Here is a 25160-nt window from a genome sequence, read left to right as displayed (position 1 = left end):
CCATTTTGCGTTAAACATACTGGCTCATATTATAAACAGTGATTGCAGCTTGCCTCTATGGACCTTGCATTATAGGGCTTTTGGGAGGCATACTGACTATGTACCACATAGAGGTGTGCTCCCAAAGGTGCCATCTTAAAGGGTAAAAGAGGGCCTAATAGATTTTCCCATACATTCCCTGCAGGCAAGCGCAGTCACTACACCTAACTGCAAGGGGCTTTCTATCCCCGCTTTTCAAGTGCAGTCTGAGTACCATCTGCACTGTGAAGACGGAGCTACTGATTTAAACAGCTACTAAACAATCTGCTCTCAGGGTGCACTGTCGCTGTTTGTGCCAGACACCCCACATTAAAGGTGTGCTGCTCCATAAACAGGAAGAATACAAAAAAAATTGATTAATGGAATACTTAAATTCATCTCAGCCACTGGTGATTACTCGTAAGGCATTCCAGTTCATCCATCACTTTTTTGTATTCCTCATTGTGAGGCATGAAGTGTGATGGGTATGCCCATACGTGGGTCCTGCGTTCACTGTCCTTTTGGAACCAATCTGCATCGGACTGAAGAGGCCCAAATAAACTGAAACTGGCCTTGGGTTGCTTGTGATCTGGGGTGAAAAGGACCTGATTCTGTCTTGACTGTTCCTACTAAAGCAAGGACAAGGCAAATTTGCTTAGGGAGGAGTCTAACCTGAGGTGCACTGTGGGTAGAATAGGGTAACACATAAAAAGAAATGCTCAAAAATAAAACCGTAACGGGTCATTATTTTGGGAGAGAAGGTTGTGTATAGTACTTTTGAGAGTGATTTTTCAAAGAGTATGGAAAACGTGATGTAGAATTAAGTATTTCACTAAACAATCACGTAACTAGTTCTCCTCTCAAATGACATCACTGATGACATCATCTACTGAGTGCGTTTCGTTAACGTTTCTGAGAGTTAAAGATATATACTAAGATCCTTCATAAGTTAAATTACTATTCTTTGTGCACTACTACTGAGTGATAGTCTTTCTAATATATGCCATCTGAGTAGCACTGTGACTATCAGTGTGGGAGTGGGTGTGTGACTGGCTGTATGGGTGAGTGAGTGACAGAGTGACTGTATGGGTTGTGTGTGTGTGAGTGGCTGTATCGGTGACTGTGTGGCAATGGCAATGGCTCTATGGGTAAATGACTGGGTGTGTAAGTGGGTGTATGGGTAAGTGAGGGACTGTTTGACTGGGTGCTTGGGTATGTGAGTGGGTGTGTGAGGGACTGTTTGGCACAGTAAGTATTTGTGTGAGTGGCTGTATAGGTAAGTGAGTGGGCGTGAGTGATTGTGCTAATGTATGAATGGGTATGTAAGTGGTTTTGCGGATGAGTGAATGGATGTGTGCTTCTGGACTTCCCTGCCACTGTCTCTCATGAGACGTGTAGATGTTGCGAAGATGGTGTTTTTTGTCCCGGTGCCTTTATGTCATCCAGCATTCCTTTGATGTGCTACCCGGGCTTTTTAGCAGGCTGAACTCTCTTCTGACGTCTCTGATCTGGGCGTAGGGACAAAGTAGAGTGCTAGGGTAAATATGATGCTGCCATTGGAGAAAGGTGGTCTGGCAGCGCCTGACCTAGAGCAATACTATTTGCATACAGTGCACTGGATGGTCGGGGAGCACACTTGGGAGAAATCATTGTTGGAAGATTTCAGGGGATGATCAACCCTACTGCAGCTCTTGATGGCTGGGAGCAGAGATGAAGAGTATATCCCTTATTTGGTCAGACACATTGCTTCCCTGTGGGAACATACTGTTAATAGTGTCCTGGGTAGGGCACCGTGTGCTATTGACTTAGTCTTCTGGGATCTCCCTGCCCTTAGAATATTTGGGGCATCTGTAGACTTGACTGCATGGAGGGCGGGTGTTTGTGAAGTGTTGGGGGGCCCTTTTCCCTAATGAGGAATGTATTGTATTTGAGGCAGCACAGGATAGCTTTGGTGTAGGGTGAAGCCAATTTTTACAGCATGTGGGTACAGAGGCTATTGTGCGGGATATATGGCTCTTGTTTCCTGGGGTCCTGACTTACTTTTAGGTGTCTGTTTGAGTTTGGCAGGAGCTGCCACTTGATAACGCACCATTATGGGGCATTGATGAAGGACAGTAGAAGAAATCATTTCCCGGCCCATGGGGCTTGTGTGGAGGACCTGGGGTTTCCGATTGATGATGTTTTGTGGCACTGGATGTGTGCACTGGTAAAGACAGTGTTGAGTAACCCGCGATTCAAACTCCATTTCCTTCATTGTACATACTTCACACAGGTATTGATGCACAGGATAGATCCTGGTAAGAGTGATTTATTTCATACTCCAACGGCTTCCTTACTCCACTTGACCAGGCCTGCCCTGAAGTGGATGACTACTGTGGGAATGTTGAGACCCATGTGAGGACCATGGTGCGGATATCTGGGGAGGTAGACCCTATGATAAGTTTGTTGGAGAATGTACGGCACCCTAAGGAGACAAAAAAAGGCCTTTAAGTTCTTGCACATGATGCTGTCATCAGTCAAGAGATGGGTAGCAATTACATGGATGGTGCAAGATGGACCGAGTGAGGAATGATGGGTGACCTATGTGGTTGAACGGGCCACGACTGAGGTTAGTTTGAGGAAGAGGTGATGAGAGGGTACAAGATGGCATTGAAGTCTGGGTGGCATTATTGGATCGGTGAAGGCATCCCGAGGGGGAACAGTCTGTCTCCACATCAAGGGATGAAGGATCTGCGAACACATCTGAGGCATGAATTGGTCCTAGTATTTTGGTGGTGAGAGTTGGGAGACTGAGAATGGGTGAAGGCGGGATGGTACTATAATGCAACTGTATTGATGTATACTGGACTTATCGACTTGGTGAAACTACTGGGGAACATTAACCTTCACTGTGACGTGATGGAATGTGGCGGGAAATTTAGTACCTGTACGTGCAGATGTGTTGATTGCGATAAAATCAATCAAATATGTCTTAGAAAAAAGCATCTGAAAGGGGGAATCCAGTTCTTGGAAAACATGGCAATAGAGGAGGTTTCGGTTTAGAGCAGTTTCCGGAATTCCGAATGCGGGGGAGCAGTGTTTGGTGGGGGGGGGGGTCAAGGAGTGGCAGTTGAGAAATGAAGCCAGCTGAACTCAATTGTTTTAGGAAGATGGGGATTACGGAGAGTGAGCCGCTTTTCTTGAAATGTCCACAGATAACACCCTAACTTACCTGTACAAGGACTTACTAGCAGAGGTTTGGCAAAAGAAAGTTAAGCACCAAAGAAGAGTGTTTAGTTGAAGGTGAGTAAGCCATTTTAGTGAGTGCACAAAGTATTGGCTACTTTCAGAATGGAAAAGAGGTTTGCTGGGCAGACGGGGAGTATACAGAGGCCGAGTGGGGTGAGAAGGAAGGGGGCGTGGGAAGAGTATGAGCTGAGAGGAGGAGTCGTGTTGAGCGTGGAGGAAAGGTAGGGTTCTTGCTTGAGCGAGAAGAAACAGGATGAAGTCCTGATAGAATGTATATTTTGTTTGGTTTAGGGCAGCAGCGAGATCTGAAAGGGAGTCCATATAAGCTGGTGAAAGGTGCAGGAATTCACCACTTGTTCAAGGGGAGTCGGTGCATTTAAATTGTTAAGTTGTGGATGATAGTAGAGACTCAGAGTTGCAGGAGAGGGACTGGAGGTTAATAGGGGGGTCACTACATTGAATGCAAATTTCAGGGTTCATAAAATGAATCAAAGATACAAGAGATGGTTCAGACTGAGATGTGATACATTTATACCAGATGCGTTTGGTGCAAATTTGAACTTGCTAACAGAGGTGGATTTAGATTCAGATGACAGTGAGGAACATGTGAATAAAGGCCTGGCTGAGCAGGGGTGTTTTCCAGGGATATAGAAGGGAATGAATGATGCTAAGAGCATAATAAGGGAAGACGTTGGCAAAGAGGGCCACTTTCTGGTAAGGTTTAGATTCACAATTGAAAAATAGCAAGCAGCTTGAGGTGGGAGGGCATCCAAACTGGACCATGGGTTGTTTGTAAATCATAAAACAAAAACACAATGGAATGGGCAGTGAAGGGAGGATTTGGAAGATGCCAAAACAATGAGGGAACAGGTCCCAAGGAGGTCTGAGTGTCCAAACAGGCTGGACATATAGCAGTGGTTGAGGTACAAGAGTAAGATGAGAGGAAAGGTAGAATGGGGGGGGGGGGACGAGGGGGTTGGAGATGGAAAAGCATGGTCCAAAACTGGAACATGGGTTTTGATCCAGGGGTCCCAGGGAGGAGGATTTAACAAGGTCCAAAGCGGTCTAATAGTGACATACTTCCAAAGCAAAGTCTGCACTGCACTTGTGGACTCAGCGAAGCCTCTACAGTTTTTTTGGTGCAGGCAGGAATCCCACTGCTGGCTAGCGGTGTAAGGCAACTAAGATCAAAATAAGGGTGTTTCTCAAGGTTCAAGTAACTCAAACATTATTGGACAGATCAGGAAAGTAACAGGTTGTAGGTGAAAATCAATGTACACTAAAAAAACATACTTTCTATTTAGAAACCAAAATGAGATCAGGTTCCTAAATATGTGGCAGGTTTGCTGTATGGTACTTACTTTGTCATGTGTATAATCTGAGAACACTGCATGTATCTTCTGGGTGGCAAGCCTTTCAACGAGAAGAAAAAGGAAAAATATAAAAAACTATGAAGCTAAAAGGAACAACATAAGGCATGAAAACCTAACACTGTACAATTATCAAGTAGAAAAATGCATTATAAGAGAACATTGTCATATTCAAGTTTTATACATCTGACATAGAAGTGGCTGGTTGTGTAAATGTGGTCCTGGACAAAGAAGAAACCTTATATTTACATATGTATACCTTCAACTATGGTGATATGCAGGTATTAAAATATCTATTGCGTGATTATGTGCTTCCTATGTGATGTGTTATGTTTTTTTTTAAAGTTATGTGTTCTTACTGCCAACTGTTTTCTCATATGTGTTGCACTAAAAAATATAAGAGTATTTTGGTAGATTACCTTGTCACACTACTAAGCTGTAGATTTTGCGGACTTTTCCACTAAAATATTAATTACCCTTTGTAGGAAAGTGCTCCTTTTTTGACATGGCCCCCTCAACTTTTTGCCTGGTATCTGATGACATTTTGACCGAAGTGCACTGGGTTCCTGCTAACCAGGTCCCCAGTGCGAGGGCTTTTTTCCTAAAATGAGGTACCGTTTAAATGATTCCCCAATTAGAAAGAACTTTAGCACCTTTGTCAGTACCTAGTTAATGGTACCCCTGGTACCTAGGGCATGGATGCTAAAGAGGGTCCCCTACGGGCTGCTGCATGTATTGTGCCAACCTAAGGGACCCACCAATCAAACTCACGCAGACTGCCATTGAAGGCTGCGGGAAATGGAGCAGATAAATGTGAGAACACTACATGGTACACACCCTGTGTGCCGCTCAGACACTCCATGCAATATATCTAAGTCACCCCTACAGCAGGCCTTATAGCCCAAAGGTAGGGTGCATTATGTTACATGTGAGGACATATCTGCCTGAGCAGTTATGCCCTGTGCGGTCTAGTTCAATTCCTAGATATGGTCATCATGAGTCCCCCAGCTATAGGATGGCTTCACTGAAACCTATGTTGTTTGGTATCAAACACCTTGTCTTTATAAATCCACACTGATGGCAGTAGTGTTTATTAAAACATGCTCCCAGAGGGCACCTTAGAAGTGCCTCCCTAAAAACTACCAGCCTCTTAGTGTGCTGGCTGACTGCGATCTCCCAGCCTGCCACCACAAACAAGGTGTTGGCCCCCTGTAGGTGACAGCCAGCGCTCTCAGAGGTCAGAAACAGTGCCTGCTCTTGCAGGAGGTGTTTACACCCCCTCCAGCAGGATATCTAGTGATTCAGCATATCAAGATCAGGGGCTTCAAAGACCTTGTTGCCTTTAATAGGCTAGTCACACCCCTACGGTGGGCTGCCAGATGTGCTCAAAGCAGGATTTTGGTGAAATAATGAACTCTTGGACAGGGTTATGCCCACTCCCCACAGGAAGTGGTCCTATAGGGGTTGTAGTGACTACAAGGTTAGGTAGTCCATTGGCTATTACCCTTCACTCCACTTAATGCCCCTAAATGTAGTATTTAGTTAGTCCCCTGACACCAGGAACTCAGATTCACCTGACAAGAGCCGAAGAAGCGATAAATGTGGACTACTGGTGGACTCTGGCACCAAACCTTGCCTGCCTGCTCCTGTCCAGAACATTGCGAAAACCTGACTCGTCCTGGAGCTTTGCATCCTCCAAAAGCCTTGGAGGGCTATCAGCACTTCACCAAGCCGTCAGCATCTCCCTCGAAATAAAGGAGCCACTTCCTTGCAGCCTGCAGGCACAAACCACAAAGTCCGGTTCACCGAACTGCTGACCACCGGGCCCAGCATTGCAGCAGCTGCCCAGGAGAAGGTTACCATGCTCCTAGAGGTCAGATCCATCAGCCCCCCAAGTTTGGAGGCGCCAGGACCCCCAGAAACTGCCCTGCACAAACCCCGGCGCGTTGGACCCCTTGCAGCAACCAAAGCTTGTTTGAAGTTCAATCCGGACTCAGTCACCACAACGACCAACCAGCCAATGAGAGATGTCAGCATTGCAGAGGCCAGCAGAGAGTAGCCCAGCTGTCCTGTTTTGTACCACTCTGCAGGTTAACTGAGTGCTTTCGACACACAGGAACTGCTGACCAAAACCCTTTGCACCGTAGCTCCCTGGCCCAGGTCCATGAACAACGACTGCACTCTCCTGCTCCCGAAACCCTCACGAAATGAGCCCCTTGTTGTGATCTCCAGGTCTTGTCCCCATGTCCCTCTCTGAAGATTGTTTCTCTCCCTGTCTCTCACTCTGTCTGTCTCCCTCCCTCTGTCTCCGTCCCTCTGTCTCCGTCCCTCTGTCTCTGTCCCTCTGTCTCTGTCCCTCTGTCTCTGTCCCTCTCTGCCTGTCTCCCTCTCCCTTCCTCTGTCTCCCCCTCCATTCCTCTGTCTCCCTCTCTCCGTCTCCCTCCTCCCTCTCTCTTTCTCCCTCCTCCCTCTGTCTCCCTCCCTCCCCCTCTCTCCGTCTCCCTCTGTCTCACCCACTCTGACTGCCTCACTCCCTCTTCCTCTGACTGTCTCACTCCCTCTTCCTCTGACTGTCTCTCTCCCTATGTCTGTCTCTCACTCGGTCTCCGTCCCTCTCTCTGTTTGTCTCCCTCTCCCTTCCTCTGTCTCCCCCTCCATTCCTCTGTCTCCCTCTCTGTCTCCCTCTCTCTGTCTCCCTCTATCTGTCTCCCTCCTCCCTCTCTCTGTCTCCCTCCCCCTCTCTCTGTCTCCCCCCTCCCCCCTCTCTCTGTCGCCCTCCCTCTCCCTCTCTCTCTGTCTCCCTCCCTCCCCCCCTCTCTCTGTCTCCCTCCCTCCCCCTCTCTCTGTCTCCCTCCCTCTCCCTCTGTCTCTGTCTCCCTCTATCCATGTTTGTCTCCCTCCCTCTGTCTCCATCTGTCTGTCACCCTCTGTCTCCCTCCCTCTGTCTCCCTCCCTCTGTCTCCCTTCCTCTGTCTCCCTCCCTCTGTCTCCCTCCCTCTGTCTCCCTCCCTCTGTCTCCCTCCCTCTGTCTCCCTCCCTCCGTCTCCCTCCACCCTCTCTTTGTCTCCCTCCAACCTCTCTTTGTCTCCCTCCAACCTCTCTTTGTCTCCCTCCAACCTCTCTTTGTCTCCCTCCACCCTCTCTTTGTCTCCCTCCACCCTCTCTCTGTCTCCCTCCATCTCAGATGCTCTAAGCCGAGGTCCTAATCGGCTTAGAGCAGCTTGAGTCCAGAGGATCAACCCTGCCAAGGCCTCAAGCTTGTCATGCCAGTCCCATTTAGAGAGATTCACGTTAATGGAAAGTAAACTTCAGAGGGCCATCTTTTACCGGTGCTGCACTTACCACCTGAAACTGTCTGACTCTTTGAAACAGAATAAATGTACCCTTCTTACTTTTGGGGAACATCGAAAAATGAACCTTTTGTGTCTCTTCTTCCTCTTATATTGCTTCAAATGTTGTACAGTTGTTTTACTTGCTCCAGTATGTAGACTGTGCTTTACTTTGTTGTTACTTGCACCAGTTCTCTGAGATCTGATGTTGCCCTTTTGGTTGTTACAGGCTTTAGTTTGTTACTGTGATCTCAGAGTGATACCATCTGAACGAGTTTCTCTCAAACCTCGGCACACTCTACCTAGCGTTTGACCCTGTGCACCTCGACTAGATTGAGATTCCGCACTGACTATGCCCCGCAGTGCTGCCCCCAAGATATGTATTCTCCTCGTCCTCTCATGCATCCGTGTCTCTGCCCTAGCAGAAGCACTTCCACTCACATCACACCTTCTCTGATGTCCGGACTTTGGTTGCCAATAACGCAGATAATTCAGGTTACTCTTGTCCATACCCAAATATTAGGACCACTGGCTCTGTAGACTGCCCAGCTTGCTCGCCTCCAAGAAGAGCTTGAAAACAATTATTTTACAGGAGGATTTTCCTGATGCCTCCACACAAGATCACCAAGCAGCAGCAGCAGCATAATATCTTCTGCACGCTTCTATCCGTTGGGATACCTTGAGGTGGGAGCATGCACCCAAGAATCTGTAGTCCTTTCTATGACTTGGTGGGTGTTGCAGTGTAATAGTAGGCGGACTTGTGGGCATGATACAAAACACATAAATAAACATGTAAATATGGTACAGTGCATTCATTCCTCAGTAACTCCCTTCATCTCAGCCTCCGTGTTAGCCCGGGCTGAGGCAGCTTCCCGGGCAGGCACACAAAGCCGCACCGACCACTTCACAGGTCTTTAAAAAGACCATTTGCAAGTTAATGAAGCTCTGTTTCATTTCACCTCTTCTTAGGCCCCTGCAGCTCCACTGTGACTATTACTGGAATCACCCGGCCCCCACAGAGCAGCAGAGTCTCTTAGACTCGCGCTGCTGCAACCGGCAGTGTTTGAAGACCTAATTTTTTTTTTTTTTTAAATACACGGGTACGATGTCTCAAGGTCCGCGGGCCGCCAAGGAAGGCTTGCCGGGCTGCCAGCGGCCCGCCGGCCGTACTATGAGTACCCGTGCTCTAGAACCTTAATTAAGTCTTAAAGGGGACCCTCTGAAATACGATTTCAAATACTTGTATGCAGTATAAGTTTCTTTCTCCGCAGGAAAGCACTATCGCGTAAAAACGTATTTGTGTATCATTTTTTCTTAACTGTAAAAATTAGTAACTCAAAAAGTACCTACCAAATCACTAAGTTCTTGGTGTCAAATAATTTATATAAAATACCTGTTATTTCTTGTTTCTTCTTGAGTGTGTTATTTATTGACTCTGAGTGTTCAACAAATGCTTAACACTACCCTCTGATAAGACTAAACTGCTCTCCCACACTATCACAAAAGAGCGCATTTGGGATTATTAATTTAAGCCATGTAAACCAATAAGGGTCGCCTGGACTTTCTACATAGTGTACCTTATTTTGGTACAATACATAAAAAGTCATCTTCCTACACCCTTGATTAGCTTACTGTTTTTATTTGAAAATAGTGCTCTTCCATACGATCTACCTAACTCACAGATATATCTTTGTACACCCACTGCTCATTATACAGGACACGGACACCCACCACCCAAACTCTGATGAAACATGGGATGATACTCAGAACTCATTTGTTGGATGTGTTGGACCCCAGTCTGCCTGTATGTGCCGGAATTCCATGCTGAGAGCTAAAGAAACATAATATAATGCCTGAAGGTTAACCATGCCAAACCTTCCAGGTAAATACATTTAAACAAATGTTTGTGTAAGTGCAATTTTGTTTTGTTCAGAAAGATAAATTCACAACTATAACAATGCATATTGGCACCAACCAGGTCAATGTGCCTTTATTACTAGCAAACCATTGGAAGTGGCAGTATAACATACTCCTTAAAGGTAGCTTCATTGTTACCATATAAAACAACAGCCTTGACTGGTACTAAGCTATATATAAAGAACAAAACTGAATTGGCTCCATTTGCTCAAAGCTAAATCATACAGCATAGTCTTCCACCACTTGTTTGAAGTAAAATGGTGAAGAGAGAATGGTAGAGGATTCAAACAAAACAAGCCTGCACACGTAATCTGGATATTTTGTCTGACCAATTTTGACAGCGCAAAAGGAAACACCCTAATGCTTAGATTTCCACATTGAAGCCTTTCTTCTGCAACAGGTATATATTTCTACTTTATTACGGCCTTGCCAGACTTACTATAAGATTAGGACTCCTTAACAGAGCTAGTGTTGCCATGTGTATCAATTTGCTTACATTCAGACAGCTCTCCCACATTCTAGGTGTTACAGATGCGGAAGAAATGTAATGTATAAACAGTGAAATGCCCCACTGTCACTTTCTTTTGAATGGTGTGACAGAAGAGAAACCTACATTATTTCTTCGCAACTACACTTATTTCCTGAACACATGTTAAAGCTTTAATTATAATAAACATGAATGCCTCCTTGCCATTTAACAGTCATATATAGCACTGGCGGAACCTATGCTAGTCCCTTTCATCACCGTGCTGACCTTCTGGCAAACACATCAGGCACTTTTATTCTAATGAAGGCTGCAGAATATGATCTGGCTAACGCTGGAGTGTGAAGTGTTCTGCAGGCATCTACACTGTTTAAAAGATCAGGTTTTGTGCAAATTGATTCAAGTACAATTTACCAAATAATTTCCAGTCTGACCTGTGAACATCTCACAGCGGCATTACTGAAGTTTCAATGCGTATTGCTTGCGGCCACAGCTCCAAGCTTGGCGTTGTTCGGCCTAATGCACATCATCTGGTACTAAACTGTCAGCGACAAGACAGCATATAGCAGATCACCACCTTTCTGGCATAACATAAGCGGTCCACCTGTTTTACTCTCCTTCATCTCTTCTCATCTATTTGCGTTTGTGCAGTTACCATGTCAGAGGGATTTGCAAAGACAATCACCATTTGAAATTATCAATGTACTATTGTCTTCATCTTTTACTTCTGTTATGCTTACACTACCTACCATCATCCATGTTACTTTGAAATGGTCTTGGTTGTAAAAAGGTTTCCATTCTCTGCTTTTTCTGATTGGGATCTTGACAACTAGGTCTGGTGTGTGAATCTAAAACAGATTCCTTGGGGGCGTCTCTATGTAACCCTGTATTTCTGGATGGCAAAACTGAACGTGCCTTAGTTTTCCTTTTGAGAATTAGCATGTTTTGAATTTGATTACTGATTGCAAGGCTTTGTGTGATGAAAGATGAGAAGGATTCCGCAGGTGCCACACTTTTACGTTGACATTTCGAATGGGGTCTGTCCAGTGGATGGTATGAATGCCTTCATTCAGGTAGTGTTTGAGTGTCAGAGCTGCTGAGTCTATGATGTCATTACAGGCTGGTTCGGACTGAAACTTCTGTGTGAAAGGAAAAGAGTCAAGAAAGAAGGCAACTGAGATGAAGACCAGGAAGGAGCGGTCCATCCAAGTTTCCTAGATAGTCTTTATTAATGAAGTTTCATGGTAGATTTTGATACAAACATCCACCTGCTAACCATCTCATTTTAGCAATGAGAGCCGTCCTAAGATGCTGAACTTTTAAACTTGATTTGGTAGCGCTTAACCCTTACGTATACATGGTAGCGTGCAAAGGACCCTGCAATAACAGGAATGCAGCTGAAGTATCATCAATCTAAATTAATTTCGTAGAAGATTACCACAAGACACTGACGAGTCAAAATGTATGCCATGGAGGTGGATGTTATCCGTGGTACTAACAATTAATAACAGCGGGAGTCTGAATTAATTTCCGCAATAGTTTAATTTAAGAAAAGTAAAGTCTTAACAGGTAAGGTGTCTTCAGTCTTAAAAGTTCCAACCAGAAGCAAGATTCTCATTTGTCCACTAGAATACTGACTAATTGTGTGTGTTTCTAAAATTAGTAATGGAGTTAAGAGCAAACTCTGGTGAAGCATTTGCTATCTCTTGGTAGGATGACGAATTACAAAGACTTAAATTCAAAGTATGAACTTCAAACCAGACAGGGTTGCAGACAACTAATTTTGTTTTGGGACTTAAGTAACCTCCTCGGGCGATTATTGGCTGAAGGAAATGTACAGTTTAATTTAAACTTACTTTTGGTACAGAGGAAGGTTTAACTGGGTCTGACTTATGCCTTGATAAAGGTGCTCATCAAAACATAAAATTATTGCAAACCACGAACTGGTTTTGTGGCTCAGAGGTGAAACATTTCTGAGGGCCGAAGCAACACTGTCTTCCATTAACCATGCACAACAGTGGTTAATCTCCCTAAAATTGTAAATTAGTATTTGCTCAGAGCTGAACAGTCTGACATCTATCAGTATTATCAGGCCTGTTAATAAGCAGCTGCAAATTGTGATGAGAAAGATACTCATAAAGGCTAATGTTTTTTGCTAAAGGATAAGAAATTCAGGACAGATTTGTATTAACCAACTCTAAATCATGACATATTAAACTGAAGACAACATTGATCTACTTTGTGCATAGTGTTCCACTTAAACAAACTGTGTGCTATTCATCCAAGCCAGTTTCTGGACATTGATTCCTATGACTTGTTTATGGCATACATGGTATTATTTCTGTCTATTTAACATACTGCAGATAGACAATGATAGTAAGTGGTGATAATAGTTTGTCATTTAACTTAGTTACATTAAATGTCTTTAAATTATACTTTAACTCTTTATGAATTAACACAGTATTCACCAGCGCTAAGACACTTAATCATTCTAACTGCAAAGGATGCAGCTTGATTAAGCCTTGTGAGACCAAGAAGGCAAGGACCCCTCTTCTATAACTACCGCAGCACTCTGAAATGAAAAAAGGTTAAAAGTGCAGCGTATTCCTTGAATTTGGTATGCATGTATGTTCTGCAAAGTGGTTTTTGGGAGGAACATATGAGAACATGAAGCACAGCTTGCAGCCATCTTCAATTTTTTGATTCATGAACTATTGAGTGATTACAAATTTGCTTCTTATAGTCATGATATACATGCTCATGATCGTGGGCGCTATTATTTTTATGTACTTTGCAAAATAATGATTTGGTAGCATTAAAGAATTTTATATCCAGCACTGTTTTGACATTCAATTTAGCATTTGTCAATACTTCAAATGCCAGGTATAATTTAAACAAAGTGAGAATAACGTGGTTAAGTTGCACTCCTTCAGCATTTTATCAATTGTTATTTATCACTTTTACAAAATATTGTGTGTGCCAAGCCATGTAGGCAGTGGAGGGGTTCACATTTAAGAACATTACACAAAAAACAAGAGTGACAAAAGAATAGGGGAAGAGGAACAGAGAACATTAGACTTTGATCGTCATGTGTAGTATACAAATGTTTGAGATTTCGGCTCTTTATAAAGGGTAACACATCTGTACTGAGTTTGTTTTCTTTGAGGACCTTGAACTTTGTTTTCATTTTTAACCTTGAATTTTAACTTTTGAATTTAACGACTTGTATAGTACCATATTAATGTTTGAAAAGCATTTAATTGTGAATGTGGCCTTATCGACGCTGCCTCAAACTCCCCGAAATAATGATGTTGCCTATAATGAATAGTGTTTCAGTATGGCCCAGTGATGTAATAAAGGTTACCCCTCTGCTTCAGAACATGTTTTGTACACACCATTCTCAATGAAATACATATATTGGTACTCACTGTCTTGCACAGTCAACAATTTGTTAAGGAGCACAAAAGGGTCAAACTCCACAAAATAACAATGTTGCCTATAATGAATAGTGTGTCAGTTTGGCCAAGTGATGCACGAAAAGTTGTGCCTCTGTGTTTTAGAATATGTTTTATAAACACTATTCTCAATGAAATACATATATTGGTACTCACTGTCTTGCACAGTCAACAATCTGTTCGGGAGCACAAAAGGATTTCTGAAGAGCTCTTTTTTCTGGTCCATAATCTCTTATCATCTGTTGGATGCCTTGGATAATCTGCTGTGCGTGCTTCACCCCCAATTTGATTGCGTGGCAGAAGTCTTGTTGTAGCACGTTCTCTGCCCCAGCTTCTATCATGACTATGAAAAAAGAAAGCTTAATTTCAGACAGATACACTTTTGTGGTTCAATATGAGGCTCTATTTGTAAAGGTGTCACTTGTCCTGGAACATTCATGAGCTGCTAAACAAAAGAAAGGGTTTATTTAGGGAACAAACACTTGCACTAGATGATATAATTGCAGGTGGTCAAAGACCCTTTAAGATACTAGCAGAAACCTCCAGCATGAGATATAAAGATCACCTTTTGTGTTTCTGCACAAGCGTGAGATAACAGTTAACTTGTTTGATCGAATCAGACAAAATTAGATGGAGTATAATCAATTTATGTTCAGTAGAGGAAATGTGGGACAATAAAACTGAACACCCCAAGTAAAATGAATAACGCCACAAATCTAAGTCTTAATATCCGCTTGTAGTCCAGCAGGATCAATAATTCCAAATGCCCAGCCACGGAACTTCATAATTCAGACAGCTGTCAAATTCCACCCCTCTTTCACAAGGCTTTCACAAGAGTGTTGCAATAAACTGGCACCCCATCACCAAAACCAAGCAGACACACTTGGATCTGATGTAACAATCAACAGCAACAACTGCTTCCTAGTTATACAGTCAAAAACAATCACAGCAGACATTCAAACTCCATCTATATCAGCATTCCAAGAAATTACAGCCTCCTAGTTTGAAGACCTACAAAAAGCTAGCAGCTCTACACCAGCCCTCCACATTTTTTCAAAAAGATCCTTCAGTCAATATCAGCATCAAGATTGATTATTGATTTTTAAACATTAACACCTGTAGGTCTAAATACCAGTGAAGAATTGGCGATACATTTGTAGAAAGAATAAACTGCGCTAGAAGAGTTGAAGAGCAGGGTTTTACAACTTCCTTTCTATGTGATAAATGTGGATATAGAATCGTTGTGAATGTATATACAGTCGAGCAATGAATTATTTTAATTAATTGTGAGTGTATTTTTCTAGTAATTAACTTTTTTAGTAACAATCTTTTATTTGTATTCTTGTTTTTTTTTCTTTTCCGTTACATACACAGGCAGGAAACATAATTGAAAGGGCAGAAGGTTGAAATATTAGTATTATAAAGAAGAATCATGAAGCTTTAGAGAATAACTAAGCAGGATACAGTATAATGCTTTAGGGAAATCAGAACTAAGTCAAATGATGGAATATCTAAAAGAAATAGACTAATGAATGTGCCCACTTGGGCCGGACTTTTCTTTCTTCATTGGCTTCTTTGTTTGTTTTCACCACCTGCTATTCTGTACCAGATTTTGAGAAAACAGAAATGAAATTAACTAATGCTGTGGAACCTAGGGATTCCCTATGATGAGGAATATGGGCAGAGACTTGCTGCGTATATGCCCATTTGGGCGCAACTTGTGTTATCAGCAATATTATTGCTGATCAAATGGTTTAACTTTGGTACACAATGGCAGGGGTGTGTAAATGGTGGGCGTGCTGTGACATTAACGTGCGGTGCTATCCAACAAATGTATTGCATATGTTTAGTGAATACTCAACTTTCAGCTATTGTGCCATATTGTCATCACGAATATGCTGAAATTAATGCCATTCTATATGGGAATTGCTCTAATAAGAGTTGGATTTCAATATACAAGCAGAGTCAGAGCCTGAATAATATGGCCATTTCAAAATGGCACTTATGTAAACGGAATGCTATTAGCCTTACAACGTGCATGTCCTTTCTCACTTTCATTGATACGGTGTATGTAAACGGTAAAATGGTGGCATCAATTATACCGTGAAAAAGCGGAGAGGTGAAACACGTTGGTATTGCGCAACCTTGCCAATAAATTTATCGAGCAGCTCTGAGTGTCCTGGAGTTTTCTTGCAAATGAAGGAAATTGCGTGTTATATGAGAGGGTTTCCGGGACCCATTCAGGATATATATTCATATTCTCTGCAAAAAAATATAGGTTTCAGACACGTTATAGTTAGAAATTAGCATTTAAAATACCATAGAAATTCACTGAAAAAAACATAGGTTTCAGGGACATTATAGTTAGTTGGACATTTCTCTCGTACAAAACCATAGAAATTCTCCCGTTATTGTTAGTTCAGCTAACTATAACTCGCGCCCCCGCAATGCACTGCTGATGACGTCCCATATTACATCATTCATGACATGGTCAGTGACATCACCGATGACATCATCCAGTGTGTGTGTTTTTCTTTAAAGTTTAAATATGTATTATATATATATGGCAAGGTGTATTGAAGAATGAGTGGGTGTATAAGTGTCTGAATGGCGGATTTAGTAGGTGCGTGACTGACTGTATAAGTGAGTGATTACATGTGTCTTACTGAATGCATGGGTTAGTGACTAAACTGTGTGGATGTCTGTATCAGTCTGTCTATTGTTGTATAAGCTACTGCATGGGTTGGTTAGTAGCCACATGAGTGTCTATATGGGTTATCGATTGGTTGCCTGAGTATTTGTATTGGTTCCCGGAGTGTGTTTGTGTGTGTGGGTGAGTGAGAGGTGTGTGACTCTGTACATAGATGTTTGAGTGGTTGATTCACTGTGTGTATGGGTTCTAGAGTAAGTGTGGAAACAGCTGTATGGGTGGGTGAGTGTGTGTAAGAGTGTGTTGGTGAGTGAATGGATGTCTTAATGGTACATGTCAAAGTAACTACATATGTAAAAGGCAGTGTGTGTGTGAAAGTTAAAGTATATAAATGACTACACGTAAGAGTCAGTGATTGTGACAGTGGCTGTATGGATGAGTGTGTACTTGTATTAGTGATTGTAGAAGAGAGTAAGTATGCATTTGTTTCTGTTTGAATAAGTGATGTGGTGTGTGTATAACTGTATAGGTCAGTAAATGGAAGTGTGATTGATTCTTTGCATGACTGACTTGGTGTGTGAGTAACTCTGGATGAGTGGTGGTGTGTGAGTGTCTGTATAGCTGTATGAGTGCTTATGATAGTGTTGTATTGATGAGTGACTGCATGTATGAGTGACTGTATGGTGTGAGTGAGTGGATGTGCGTGACCTATGAATCATTGAGTGGGTATGTACTAACTGGTATTGGTGCGTCGATGGTTTCGAAAATGGTACTCTGTATTTTACAGTGGGTATATCAAAGGTCATATTAGAGTGTGAGAAGGTGGATCAGATTTTCACGTGGATGATGTCATCAGTGATGTCCTTTGAGATGTCACTGACCATGTCATGAATGATGTAATATGTGACGTTATCAGCAGTGCATTGCGGGTTCGCAAGTTATAGTTAGCTGAACTAACTATAACGGGGGAATTTCTATGGTTTTGTACGAGAGAAATGTCCAACTAACTATAGTGTCCCTAAAATAATATAATGTCTTCTGTTTTCTTAAATATTGATATGTATATTTTTATTTTTTTGAGAAAAAAGTGAAGTCGCGCACCCATCCTGTACCTATCTCGCTGGGTGTGTGGATTCAAACCGCCATATTGGTAAAGTCGTGAAGGATGCACGTTTCAGCCGGCCCACTCCGTTTACACTTACAGGGAGGGAACTACAACGTTACAATTCCCAGGTCTTCCCTGTAGTAATCTGCTGATCACAGGTCTACTTGTTAGCATGCCACAGCTACTCCCTCACGGCTGGTTTACACCCACACCACACCCATGCAGCACAGGCGTCACAGGACATGTGACCCTGCCAATGAAAAAGGGCTGGGCACACATGCTCGACGCCATTTCAACTCTCTATGTGGGTGTATCTGTGTGCTTCTTATGATGGTGGCAGCCGAGGCATTTGGCCGACATGGGCCTCCCGCAACGTGGCGATGACTTGAGGTGCACAGAGTTGGTGGCAGCCGAGGCATTTTGGCCGACACGGGCCTCCCGCCACGTGGCGATGACTTGAATTGCACTGAATAAGTGCCACCAGAGCTGAGCGGGTGTGCAGCCTGCGATGATGCGTAGGCCTCGATACATCATCCTGGTAATCAAGACCCGATATGAATTGTGAGCTCGGCTGGACCACGTGTACGCCAAAGGCAGCTGGCTGTACAGACATGACTCCTCGGCGCGGTGCAGCAGGATGCGCTGGGGGCTTTCCCGCGAAATCCAGCGACGGCTGAGGAGGTTGCTCCAGCACATGGTGGGCCCTCTTGGAGACACGCCGGTGGAGGCAGGTGAGCATTGAGGTCTGGGTGCACAGGGTCAGGCAGTCATCGCTGGACGGCAGACTGGTCTGGGGACCAGGGCTGGGATGCTTGCAAAACATGTAGGAATCATGCACACTGCCTGAGAAGTTTGCGACAACATCAGTCTACAGGCCCTGGTGGTCCAGTTTTGCCTGCTCATTGTTGGAATGCGTGTGATTTCTGTTGCGGTGATTGTGTGCAGTGTCGGCAGGGGGCACAAATAGTACATGTGTGCAGTCAATTGCCCCCAATACGTGCAGGAAACCTGCTATGGTGTGGTTCCCTTGCTTGGTCTCCAGCTGTTCCTGCTCAGTGTGGGTGAAGTGGACATGCTGGTGTATCAAGCTGAAACGAACCGTGATGCTTACAGGTATGATAAATCCTGCATAATGAGACCGTAGCAGAAGTTCATGCGGTTGTAACGTTCCTTTTCTTTCCTATGAAGGTTACGACCACACAAACTTCTGTTACGGTCATTTTGTGCAGGATTGATCATACTTGTAAGCATTCCGGTTTGTCCAAGTGCAATACATTGTACCATATTACGTTTGTGACCATACTAACACTTGACCATTGTCTTAATTTATCCAACAGGTTTCTGAATACGGGCTTTAGGGATTTCCAGGACGATCTACAGTTTTTTCGATCCACAAGTTGATGTTCCCCTTTGGGAATGTCACTCATTGTTTAATGTTGTTGTGTTGTTAATTTATGTTTTTCTAATAAAGTGCTGTTTTTCCACTACTGTTGACTACTAGACTTCATTACCTGGCGCATCCCCATTTCAGTGACTACAATCTTGGATCTGGAGTACAGATGCGTCAAGCAACGGCTGAGGTTGGTTGTGCAGGAATACTACGAATTGGGACGAGCGGGTGGTGCGGATACAGGGGCCCTACATTGCTTTTGTAGACATGCATCCAAGACGTGTGAAGAAGTTTAATAGGGCTGGCTGTGAGTCTCCTCCGACTCTCGCAGTTGTTAGTTGGAAGGTACCAGAGGCCAACAGGTGCAGCACAGCCACCAGCTTTGTCTGCGGAAGGATGTTGATTGTCCGCTGTGTTGGTACCGTCAGCCTGTTGGTAATTTGGAAGTGTGCACCAACTTGAGAATGGGGCAATAATTCTTTCGCCACTTTTGCTCGGCGATAAGTCCCCACTGTTGGGTTATAGGGTGACTCTAAAACGAGCCCTTGTGTTTATTAGGACTTTGTTGTAGCTACATGCAAATCACAAGAAAAAGATAAACAAACAAGAAAAGTCGGCAGGGTACAAACACCCTGACCCCCTAGACATTGCTATGGGGAACCCACAAAAAGCCCCAGGGCCAAAAAATGATTACTATTTTCTTTTTCTAAGCGGCTGGGTGCACAAATCCAGACGGAAAAAAAACAAAACTATGGGGAATATTCTCAAAGACTTATCGCCGAGTTATCGCAGCAATGAGGCGAAAGAATTATCATCCCATTCTCAACCTGGTGAAAACTGCTGATATTGCCAGTTTTCCAGCGATAGCTTCCGCTAAAAACATCGCCACGAATAAGAGCGACAACTAACGCTAATGATATGCAGAGTAGACGTTCCAGTGCAAAAAACCCCCCGAAAACACCACTTCCCAATATTTTCAATGACCAGCCAAATCTGCGATGCGTTCCAAAAACAGGCGATAAGCTGCGTTAGCAGTAGGAATTTAACATCTGCATTTTAAAGCAGGACGACTACCTACAGTATGAAAGGGAGCCCAGCCAAGAGCCACATCTCAAGGCCAACACATCATAGAGCTACTGATCATGCAGCTGCGACACCCAAGAAAGCCACAACACCCACCGCCACCACCCCCAGGACCTCCCCCCTGACCCCTCCCCTACTACCACCGAGGCAGCGCAAAACAGGACAGCGGACCTTCCCAAAATGGCATGGCCCATCAGCCACACAATAGCTGAATGTTGGGAAAGGTGGGAACCAGGTATGTGTGAAGGAGGCAAGTTACCCATCAATAACAATGCACACAATGCCAAGTGTAGTGGTGATGTGCTGGACAGACCTCACTATGGAGAGCACAGACCTCTCCATGTGTACATATACTGCTGGTGCTTGTAGTTTTGTGGACAGTGGACGCAACCATGTTACCTCAGGCAGTGGGGAAGATCTCGGTCATGTAGCTGTGTCACCCCCTGTAAGCTGAAGTGGAGGGGGCTGGTCCAACGTACGCCACTCCAGTGTAGGAGTGTGAATAAATAGGCTGGGGCTCTAGGCATGGTTCACTTCTGGGTAGGCCAACGCATCTGCCAGAGCGGCGGCCCTCAGCCTGCCAAGAGGCTGCCACCGTGCCCATCGGCCTCTTCGACACAGGCCCCCTGCAAACCCAGCAGCACAGCACCGCACAGTTATATCTGTACAGACTACTTCCTTCGATGTACACTGGGGACAGCAGGGCTCACAATTCAGATTGAGTCGCGATTGCAGATGACGCAGTCCAGTAGGCAACAGACATTGCTACCAGTGCGGCCCTCCCTGACCACGCATCATCGTTGGCTGTGCACACACTGAGTGCTTCAGGTGCCACTAACTGTGCAGCTCAAGTCAACGCCACGTGGCTTTGGGAGCTTGCTGACCGCTGCCTCCGGCCTACACTGCGGTCAGCAGGCCTCATAATTCAGATTGTACCGCGATTGCAGATGACGCAGTCCAGTAGGCAACAGACATTGCTACCAGTGTGGTGCTCCATGACCACGCATCATCGCTGGCTCTGCACACGCTGAGTGCTTCAGGTGCCACTAACTCAGTGCACCATAAGTCACTGCCACGTAGCCTTATTGAGGCAGAATTAATTAGGCAAAAGACATTGCTCCCAGTGCGGCCCGCCCGGACCACGCATCATCGCTGGCTGCGCACACACTGAGTGCTTCAGGTGCCACTAACTCAGTGCAGCTCAAGTGAAAGCCACGTGGCGGTTGCCCTTGCGGACCGCTGCCTCCGACCTACACTGCGGTCAGCAGGGCTGACAATTCAGATAGAGTTACGATTGCAGATGACCCAGTCGAGTAGGCAACAGACATTGCTACCAGTGCGGCCCGCACAGACCACGCATCATCGCTGGTTGCGCACACTTTAAGTGCTGCAGGTACCACTAACTCTGAGAAGCTCAAGTCAACGACACATGGCTGTGGGCCCTTGCTGATCGCTGCCTCCGGCCTACACTGCGGTCAGTAGGGCTCACAATTCAAATTCAGTTTAAATAATTAATTTCAGAGTCCTGTAGGCAACTAACTAGAACGTCCCTGAAACCTACATATTTCGACAATGTATTCCATACATATTTCATCTTTTGTTCCATATGCCTACACTACAGTCAGTAGGGTTCACAATTCAAATTCAGTCTTGATTTATTAATTGCAGAGTGAATTGTTCTCCATGTCCTCGGATTTTGGCAAGTGGAAGTGACAAAAAGCATTCCTCGATGTCTGTGCGGACTACTGCCTTCCATCGACACTGCGGAAAGCAGGGTTCACAATTCAGATCGAGTCGCGATTGCAGGTGACACAGATGCCACTAACTCAGTGCACCACAAGTCATCGCCACTTGGCCTTATTGAGGCAGAATTAATTAGGCTAAAGACATTGCTCCCGAGCGGCCCGCCTGAATCACGTATCATGGCTGACTGCGCACACGCTGAGCGCCACTCTTGCCACTAACTTAGTGCACCACAAGTCAACACCACGTGGATGTGGGCCTTTGCTGACCGCTGCCTCCGGCCTACACTGCGGTCAGCAGGTCTCACACATATCCAATCCAATCCTTTCCTGCAAGGGCAGGCCATCATTGCTGGCTGCACAGACGCTGAGCTCTTCAGATGCCACTAACTCTGTGCATCACAACTCATGGACCCTTTCTGATTGACGTTTGTGCTGTAGACACTGGATGCAACAATGTCACCTCAGGCAGCAGGAATATCCCGAAGGGACATTAACAATTTCTTCACATGAGCTTGGTCATCTCTGGTGCCCCTACCTCAGTGCACCACAAGTCATGGACCCTTTAAGATACAATCTTTTGTGTGTGATTTAAGATCTGGTGCCCCTACCTTAGTGCACTACAAGTCATGGACCCTTTATGATTGAATCTCTGTGTGTGATCTGATGATGACTGTTGTAGTTGTTGCCAGCACCAACCATTCCCTAAGGGCTGGCTTACACTCACCTCACCTGCATCCAGCACAGACGTCACTGGACATGTGACCCTGGTAATAAAAAGGGGCTGAGCGCACGTCCCCGTAGCCAGTTTCACTATCTATCTAACTGTGTCCGTGTGTTCATTATGTATGCATCATGGCCCTAGGCCCTACCACATTACATTGTGTTGTTGAATGCGCACGCAACCATATTACCTCTGGCAGTGGGGAACAACTTGGTTATGTAACTTTGTCTGGGTCATCCTATGAGTAAATGGGTAGAGACTGGATGATTAGAGTACTGCAAGGAGAGTGTATGGTGAGTTTATAAGTGCTTGGGAATTGGCGGAGTGATTGGATAATACATATTTTGGCGGAGCCTAACCCCCGAGCAGGAGCTTGGCTCTAATTAGCTGCCATACAGTGGCAAACCAGGCGTAGCGTCAGGATTGCAAACCAAGCCTCGGGAGAGCCGACGCCATGCACGGAGCGTGAGTAAGCACTGCGCTGGTTCCTGAGGCACCTGCCTTCTTGGCTATGGGATCCCCACAGCCTTTGCTCTAGTACTCTGGGTTCCGGCCCACTAAAATCTGGGCCACTGGTTAGTGGGAATACCGCACGGATGCCTGGAAAACCGAGTCCAGGAGCTTGTAATTCTCATTGTGGTATACTGCATTCTCATTCAATGGATACCCTCTCAGGTTGTTGATCTCTGGATCAAGGAATTCCGACTGTTGCATCCCCGGAGTCCCTTACACTGGATCCCCTAAAGCGAGCTGCTGGGTCCATGGAGCACCAGTGATAAAAGGCCCAGAATCCGGTTTGCAAGATATTCCCAGCCCCACAGCTAGATCATTAACATACAGCGGATAGAATCTACGGAATTCCGTAAGCGGAGCAGAGCCGGCGTACGTCAGTCAGGGGCGCAACTAGAGCCACATTTTGGGGGAGGCTGATAAAAATGTCAGGGGGGGGGGTAATTCTTCCAGTCATAGGCAGAGTGGAGATGCAGGGGCTCTAAGAAGGGGTGAAAAAACAACAAAGCCCAATTTATAGGTAAATGGTCTTTTAAAGACCTGTGAAGTTACTCGGGTGCCGCCCACACAGCGCCTTCACACTAGGGAGCCGCGCACCCAGCGCGTTCACACAAGGGGGCCGTGCTGAGTGCCACGTTAGGATCACCACTCCAAACTTTTCTAAGAAAAACGGTCCACTTCCATTAATTTATTTGCCCCAAGGACCCCATCCCCCGGAGGATGCCCAATTCTTGAATGTTTATATTAATCATTAGAAAGGGGGCTGCGTGGTCCCCCTTCCCTTGTCCACTTCAGGCCCCGGGGACCCCATCGCCTGGGGCCTGGGGCCTGGCCTCTTCATTAGGTACCATGGGGGAGCCCCAATGCCCCCATGGTCCCGCCTTCTTCCTGCCTCCTACGGGAACGGGCAATGCTTTTGGGCAAGGAGAGCTGCTAACATGCACTTCCCCTTGCCCAAAAGCAATCCTGCTTTGCTTCATTGAAGCGAGAGCAGGTTTCCCTGCTCTCGCTTCAATGAAACAAAGCAGGGTTTGCTATGACAGGGCGGTGAGGGGTGGCGGTCCCCAAGGCCATCAAGGGCTGCAGGAGGGGGGGCACCCCTCCATCTATTTTCAAAGCGGTGGTGATCCCTGGGGCTTTTGGGGGCCCGCGAGGCCACCTCTGCATATTTAATTGAAGCCCCGGGGGTGGCGGTCCACAGCGCTTAGGAGAGCCTCGGAGGCCCCTTACTAATTACAAAACAACACCCCAGGGAGGTGGCGGACCCCGGTGCTGCGGAAGGGCCGTGCGCCCTCCTGCACCTAATTTACATATCCCCGGAGGCCCCCGCAATATAATTATAGGATTGCCCTCATTACCCGGCTTACCCTTTGGCTCATTTAAATGAAGTAGGGAAGCCCCCGGTTCTTTTTAATTTTATCCAAATTGGCGCACTCAGCGCGCATTCGGAAGTTTAAAAAAAATAATACATTGAGTATATTATATATACACATACATACCCACACACACTGCTAATATGGTCCAGTATATTGCCATCACGGAGTTCTGGTGATATAAATTACGAAGCTAACCATAGCCACAAGGTACCTGCGATGTATTTTTATATTACAGATTTATTTGCAGTTTTCTTCAATTTGTAGCTAACAACGGGCATTGACTGAAGTTAGAATGTGCTTATTTTTCTACAATACAGTGTTCACAAAACAATGGGGAATGTTGAGTTAGTGGATATAGGCAATTCTGGTGCAGCAGCGTCTACTACATAAACATGGATTCATCATATTTGCCACATCTTTTTTAAAAAGATTTGATTTCACCAGAAGTGATGTTTCTAATGAGTAATACTGCCAAAGAATGTATCGCATGATTTGAATATTTTGTTATGTAATTTAGATAACCGTGTTGCATAATTTGGGCCTCCATGGCACATATTCCGAGTTCCCCTAACAATCTTACAGCTCTCTTCAGAGTGGTTTGGGCTGTTATTATGATGATGAAATCTGTATTTAACAGAAAACCGCCACTGACGACATCAGGATCCTTATGGACAATGGAGAAACAGCCGCCTTCATCCTTCTGGACCTATCAGCAGCCTTCGACACGGTCTGCCGCCGCACCCTAACAGCACTCCTCCATGACGCCGTACTCCAAGAGA

The 25160-nt window shown here is 45.1% G+C and overlaps 1 protein-coding gene across 1 annotated transcript in view; it reads right to left on the bottom strand.

The window, feature by feature from the left end:
* Positions 1 to 25160, bottom strand: part of PNPT1 (polyribonucleotide nucleotidyltransferase 1) — a 326983-nt gene that overhangs the window by 265105 nt on the left and 36718 nt on the right. The window contains exons 9-10 of the mRNA XM_078649311.1: positions 13958 to 14144; positions 4608 to 4659 (exon numbers count right to left, since the gene is read on the bottom strand). Coding sequence (XP_078505437.1) covers positions 4608 to 4659; positions 13958 to 14144 — 239 coding nt within the window. The remainder of the gene's footprint in view (positions 1 to 4607; positions 4660 to 13957; positions 14145 to 25160) is intronic.

This window comes from Lissotriton helveticus, chromosome 6 (genome assembly GCF_964261635.1).
Source record: "Lissotriton helveticus chromosome 6, aLisHel1.1, whole genome shotgun sequence".
Lineage (NCBI taxonomy): Eukaryota > Metazoa > Chordata > Amphibia > Caudata > Salamandridae > Lissotriton > Lissotriton helveticus.
The sequence above is the reverse complement of the archived record's forward strand: the minus strand, read 5'-3'. Positions and strand labels throughout refer to the sequence as shown.